The 7,166-nt window shown below is 44.0% G+C and overlaps 1 protein-coding gene across 1 annotated transcript in view; it reads right to left on the bottom strand.

The window, feature by feature from the left end:
• Positions 1 to 2,540: 2,540 nt before the first annotated feature.
• LOC122816213 overlaps positions 2,541 to 7,166 on the bottom strand; it is a 1,390,304-nt gene continuing 1,385,678 nt past the window's right edge. Inside the window, exon 11 of the mRNA XM_044088959.1 lies at positions 2,541 to 2,606. Within this exon, the coding sequence (XP_043944894.1) occupies positions 2,541 to 2,606 (66 nt within the window). The remainder of the gene's footprint in view (positions 2,607 to 7,166) is intronic.

Genomic DNA, 7,166 nt, shown 5'->3' with positions numbered 1-7,166 from the left:
TTGAAGATGTAATAGCAACAAAGAAAACAGTTTTCAGGTCAAAAATTTTAGATCGGATTTAGCTGAAGGTTCAAAGGGAGGTTGAGTCAAGGCATGAATGTTTAAATCCCAAGGAGTGTTAGGATCCTTTAATGGAGGTCTAAGTAAAAAGGTTTCTCTTAGAAAGCCTTTGGAAAGCTTATAGAAAGCTATGGTAGAATTATTGGGTCTACTTTAGATCGCCAGGAATTTAAAATCTCGAGTGCTCACATGAGCGAAAATGCAGATATTTGATATTCATTTTTTTGGATTGCAATACAGTGGAAATTCCGGATATTTGCACTTTCCTCACTGTAGTGCAATGTAGTGCAATCTCGGAGTTGGAATATATATTTAGCGGAGGTGCCCCCCACAATAGCGATTTTGAGTACCTGGTCTCGAGATTTTAAGTTTTCGGCTATATAATACAGACCCGAATTATTTACTCCCAGATAAAAGTTGGAAATGGCAGCTAATCATACTGTAATAGTTGAGGAACTAGCACCTTCATTGTCAATTGCGGCTAAAAAGTCATGGACACTTGAAAATGGTGCTGAAAAGGGATCAAAGCTTTTGCTTAGGGCCCAAAGAACAAATCTTTTCCATTTAATCTTGCAAATCTTTCTGGTGGAAACGTTATGGGAAGATAATAAAATCTGACTTGAGAGGAGTCTGTGTTCACTGTGGCCCCTGGTTGAGGGAGAACAAAAAGACAGCCTTCGAGAATTTGACTGCAGTGGATCCAGCAGAGAAGGTAATTCTTGCACGCTTGAGTAATTTTGACTGGCATGGATAATGGGCGTTGGAGAACAGACCATTGAGTGGCGAGTGCCAAACCTCTCAATCTCTGAGCGCAATCATCTGAACGATGTCTGACATAATAGGGGGACAAAGGGCCAAAAATAGGGGCAGATTTTAAATATTGCTCTTATAAACTTAGAAAGTAAATTGCTACAACAGGATTTGTCTTGGCATACATTTTCTCAAGGTTATGAAGTCTGAAATTCAAATATCTGTCGTTATTTGGTGACTTCAGTCCTCATATAATTCCAGTTACTTGCCTAAAAATCACAGATTTTATAAGGAACAAACCAAAAATATGATGCAAAAATCTGGACATTCTGCGAACATCTAGACAGTTGAGAGGTATGCGAGCATCCACTCAAGGATTCTCACACGGAATCTGGCAAGCAGGACAAGGATCATTGCTACTGCCATGGATCTCAAGGCTTGAAGCTTCAGTTGTGCCGGAAGGGAAGAATTTTGAATTATCTTCTTGACCTGAAATTGAATGGTGTCTATTCAAGACTGAGGAAGAGAAGCTATTTGGGTGACTGTATTCAGATGAGCACTGATGAATTCCAGACTTTGAGTTGGTATGAGATGAGATCTGTTGTAATTCAGATATTCCCAGTAGTCCCTTGCTTGAATTAGCTGATGCCTGGTTGGAGCAGTCAAGAGCCAATCCTCTAGATATGGAAACACTTGGAATACCAGCAGTCTCAGGTGAGCTGCTACAACTGCCATGCATTTGGTGAATACCCTGGGGCTGTGGTGAGACCAAAGGGCAGTGCTCTGAACTGGTAATAACTGGCTCCCAACCAAAAGCGCAAGTATCTTCTGCAGTGCCTGTTCATTTCAATATGATAGCATGCATCCGGAAGATCTGTTGAGCACATCCAGTTGTCCTTGTGCAGAAATGGCAGAATGGATTGAACCATGACCATCTGGAGCTTTGTATACTGAACAGGCTAATTTAGTCTGCTGAGATCCAAAATTCGTTTCAAGTCCCTGTCTTTTAGGCACCAAAAATAATCTTGAATAAGTTCTGGTTCCTCTCTGGTATAAGGGGACCTCTTGAATGGCTCTTTTTTTTTTTTTTAAAGCGTTTTTCTCGCTAGAGAAGCTGCTTCCCTTTGACTGGGTGAAATATCGGGGATCTTCTTTGGAACTGCTGAAGGGGTTGGGAAAATGGTATAGTATAACCTCAGGATATTATCCTTGGCACTGACAAATCTTTTGTGATATCTAGCCAGGCTCTCTGATGCAGGGATAGATGACCCCCAACTGTCTCCAGAGATGGCCAGTCGAGCCTCCATTTAGGAGTACTGATAGGATCTGTCTGAAAGAATCTCTAGATCCCTCGTTATGCAGACCATCTCTGCCACAAGGCCGGTGTCTTCCATGTGATTCCTGAAAGGGACTATGGGATTCCTTGAACCACATCTTTCTACCACCTCATTGGGTCTTAGAAAATGACCTGTGATGAGTAGAAAAATATACGTCCACAGCATACAGGGTCTTCACTTATTGCTCGCACCTGGAGATTGCGTCTTTTAATATATAACTTTACTTAAGAAGGGTAAAGTTATATATTTTAAATGAACAGAATCTGTTCATGTAAAACACTAAAAAATGTATCACCTAGGTTCAGGTTCTCGTGCCCAGTGCAAAGCTTAATCTTCAATATCTGGACAGACATTTAAAGGCAAAACAAATGAATTCAAAACAATTAAAAATACTCACTTGAGTTGTTCACCTTTCATTTCCACTAATTCTTTGCTCTTTTTGGTAATAGCTGCAATGACCTACATGGGCACAAATATACAAACATAACAAAAAAGTTTAACCGAAAAATATTATTCACAGATTTTTACATTTTAACACTTTATATAATAATCAAGTTAACAGGATTATAAAACACTATAACACATATGTACAATTTTCCAATACTGAGCCACAATTTGCTCTTTAGATTGCGAATATTTCAATGATTGAGGGTCTAAAAAAAATAAAAAGAATAGTTGTGTAAGAACTTACCATAACCTTAGATGTCCTTCTCTTCCATGATGCAGTATTCATAACAGTAGGGAGGTTGCTGCCTGCAGCACCAGACATCCGGCCAGTATACCAAAGTCTTTGGAGCAGGGGTACGTGCTATGTTGCTTGTCTAGGCCATAAACTGACGGCTATAAAAATGACGTCTGCAAGGACCCCCTTCAGAAATGACTGCCGTATACAGTAGTACCCCTGGGGTGCAGGAAAGGGATGCTTTTCAGACCCACATATGCCACCAGGCTAAAGGAACCCAATAAGTGTGTGTGTGTGTGTGTGTGTGTGTGTGTGTGTGTGTGTTTCGAAGTGGAGAAGGAAGGAAAGACACTCCAGATGGACAATACAGAGCAAGAGGGGGCTGGAGGGGAGGACTGAATATTGCAACATGAAAGAGAAGGACATCTAAGGTTATGGTAAGTTCTTACACAACTATTCTATGCCCTTCTATTCTCCTGTTGCAGTATTCATAACAGAAGGGAGAGTACCCAAGCTTTAGGTATGAGCCTGGGAAGAAGGTAGAGGGGCCTGGTCTATGTGACCCTGTAGAATAGACCCAGCAAACACAGATCTGGCTCTGGAGACCAAGTCTAGCTTGTAGTGCTTGGTAAAAGTATGGACTGAAGACCAGATGGCTGCTTCCAGTATGGAAGCATGGTCCACCCCCCCTGAAGAAGGCTGCCGAAGAGGCAGCTGCTTTAGTAGAACGCACTCTCACATTGGTAGATAAAACCTTTCCATGAAAGAAATAACAGGCAGAGAGAGCTTTAGAAATCCATAAAGATGTAGTTTGTTTCGAAACTGCCTTCCCCAGGGCCCTTGGGTGAAAGGAAATGAACAGCTGGTCAGATTTTCTAATGGATTTGGTCTTGTCCAGGTAATACCTAAGCTGCCTATGAACATCCAAGGAATGTAGTGTTTTTTTTTTCAGATGGATTTTGTGGTTGACGGAAAAAGACAGGGAGGTTAGTGGCTTGATTTAAGGACAGTTCATTAACCACTTTTGGCATGAATGAGGGATTAGTTCTGAGGGAGACCCTGTCCTTGTGGAAGATGAGGTAGGGGAGGTTAACCATCAAGGCCTGGATTTTTGAGACCCTCCTGGTGGATGTGAGGGCTACCCAGCAGTACTGTTTTCCAAGTACATAGTTTCAGAGATGCTGAGTGAGTGGCTTCAAAAAGAGGTAGTGTGAATTTTTCAAGGACAAAATTAAGGTTCCATGAAGGCGGTGTCGGTTTTCTAAGTGGTCTGATGTGGAGGACCCCTCTTAAGAATAGTTTTACCTCTACCCTGGATGCCAAGGGAAGAACCAAGTGGAGACAGGTGGAAATGGCTGACAAGTGTACCTTCACAGAAGAGTAGGTGAGCCTTGAATGTAGCAGCCCACAAAAGTAAGAAAGGACAATAGGTACAGGAATAAGAAAGGGATCCTGTTTTTTCTCCTGACACCACCTGGAGAATCATTTCTATTTTGCCACATAATTTCTCCTGGTACTAGGTTTCCTAGTCTCCTGCAGGACCACTGATTATGTCCTCTGAAAATAGGTGTCTGAAGGCGATCATAACCCTATCACTCATAGAGTGATTCTGAGGTTGAGCAATTGAGGGTGTGTGAGTGACCCCCTGTCTTGTGTGAATAGGTCGAATCGGTGGGGTAACCTGTGGTAATTGCCCTTGGCTAGTAGATGAAGCAGGGGGAAACCAATGCTGTTTTGGCCAAAAGGGTGTTACCAGCAGGATTTTTGGTTTGTCCCTCTGAATCTTCAGAAAGACTCTCTGAATCAGAGTGAAGGGGGAAAGGCAAAAAGATACATCCCCACCCAAGAAAAACAGAAGGCGTCCACCCTCCATGCCTGTGGATGTGGATCCCTTGTGCAAAACAGAGGCATCTGCCTGTTCTGGGAGGAGGCAAACAGATCTGCCTGAGGAATACTCCACTTGTGAATGAGATCCAAAAACACCTCCCTGTGAAGCATCCATTCGTAAGAGGGTGCAGAGGTTCTGCTAAGAGTGTCTGCCATCACATTCTCTGCTGAAGGAATGTACACTTGGAGGTGAAGGTGCAATTATACTGCCAAGGACCAAATCTGAATTGCCAGGCTGCAGAGGAGGTAGGACCTTGTCCCCCCCGCTTGTTGATATACCATTGGACAGTCATATTGTCTGTGACAACTTTTAAGGGGCCTGGTAGTAGGATTGGATGGAAGGTTTGCAAGGGTAAGAGAAGGGCCCTCATCTCCTTGATGTTGATGTGATCCCTTTGCCTGAGGGAGAACCACTCTCCTTGAACTTTGTTTTGCTTGTTGTGGGTTACAGGACTGCTCCCCAACCCAGGTCTGAAGCATCTGTGAAGATTTGTTGTGAGAGTTTGGGAATCTGTAAATATATACCCTGGTAGAGTCATATGGCTGTAATCCACCATTGCACCTCTTTTTCCAGACATGGGAGGAGAGGAAGTGGAGTATCCAGGGGGTGAGAATGTTGATTTCACCGACACCTCAGTACCCACACACCTCAGTACCCACTGAAATTTTCTCATAAGCAGCCTTGCTAAGGGTAGCATGGGCATCAGGGATGCCATGTGGCCTAGGATCTTCAAGAATTCCCTGGCTGTTAAGGTTTGGAGATACAGGAGTGATTGGAGGTAATGTGTGATTGCTTCCACCTTCTGGCAAGGAATGAAAACTGCCATCTGATCTGCATTTATCCTGCATCCCAAGAAAACCAGGTCTTTAGTGGGCATCATTTGTGATTTTTTCCTGGTTCACAGTGTAACCTAGATTTGCCAGGGTATTGAAGACCATGGCTAGGTGATGGTGGGAGGGTATGGCAATCCTGGTGAAGGATCAAGAGGTCATCTAAGTATGGATGTATTTGAATGTCCTGCACTTTGCAGTGGGCAATGACTGGGGCTAGACACTTTGTGAATACTCTGCGGGCTGTGGAAAGCCCAAATGGAAATGCAGAAAACTGAAAATGCACGGAACCCAATGAAAAGCACAGAAACTTCCTGTAGCTGTGGTGAATAAGGATATGGAGGTAAGCATCCTTCAGATCGGGATACCATGAAGGCTTGGTAAGGGATGAGGGGTAGGAGGTGATGCAAGGTGAGCATTTTGAAGGTAGGCACCTTGAGGAATAGACTGAGTACAGACAAAACCAGGATTGGCCTCCAAGGGCCATCTTTCCTTGGAACCAAAAACATCCTGGAGTAAAATCCCCTTGTTTGTCTGTTCTGGAGGTACTCTTTCTATGGCTCCCTGAGCTTGAAGCTCTTCCACAATTGGGGAAAGAGATGAAGCTGATTTGTGGGTGGTTGGGGTATCCCCTGAAAGGGAGGAGGTGCCCAACAAGTCATAAAGTATCCTTTCTGGATGATGGAAAGGACCCAAGCCTTTGAGGTTATTTTCCACCAGGAGGCTAGGGAAAGGGTGAGGTGGAGGGATAAGGGAGTGGAGGAGGTGGGTAATGGGTTTGAGTCACAGTGGAGGAGCTCTGTCCTGGTCAGGCTGCCTCCAAAAGGGAGTTGGGGTGGAGGCAGAAGTTTGTTTAGGAGTGGAAAGTCTCCTAGGTTGCCTCTGTTCCCTTGCCCTGTTGGGTGTTGGAATGAGATGATTGCCTCCTAAAAAAGGAGGTCCTTTGAGGGTAGTTCCTATGATATCTAGGAATAGGAGAGACTAGCTCCTTGCCCTTATCCTGTAGGGATTTAAGGAACTCTGTAGAAGCTGCACTGAAAAGAGCCTTATTATCAAGAGGTGGATCTAGCAATTTGGTCTGGACATCCATAGGAAGGGGCTGTAACCTCATGCAAGAATACCTTCTCAGGACAGAAATTGAAGTTGCAGATTTGCAGGATGCCTCTACCGCATCATTACTGCACTTTATGGAGTGCGGCAGAGAGTAGGGCAGAGAGTTGTGACTTAGTTGGGGAGTCTGGCTCATCTGGAATGAGTGCAGACGCATTAGATAGGGTACCTAGCCATTTTATAGTTTAGGGCTCTGTTGGCTACAGTAGAAGTAGTATACACCTTCTTTCCTAATCTATCCATAAATTTGCTGTCCTTGTCAGTGGGGAACAGACAGTTAGACAGGTAGCTGTCTGGATGATTTATTTGCTGACACTGCAATGACAGCTGAGTCTGCAGGGGGTTCTTGAATAGGAACTGTGTATCCTGAGGAACTTTACAGAATCTACCTGGACGCTTTGAGGCTGGGGGCTGAGAGTCATGGGTCTGAGATGCCTCCAGAAAAGCATCGTGAAAGGCTGGGAGCAGAGGAGGGACTGCAGATGGAGAAGGATGGTCCATCTGTAATA

This window comes from Protopterus annectens, chromosome 12.part0, assembly GCF_019279795.1.
Source record: "Protopterus annectens isolate FY-2018-M chromosome 12.part0, PAN1.0, whole genome shotgun sequence".
NCBI classification, from domain to species: Eukaryota; Metazoa; Chordata; order Ceratodontiformes; family Protopteridae; genus Protopterus; species Protopterus annectens.
Note: the sequence above shows the minus strand (reverse complement) of the source record. Positions and strands in the feature narration are given on the sequence as shown.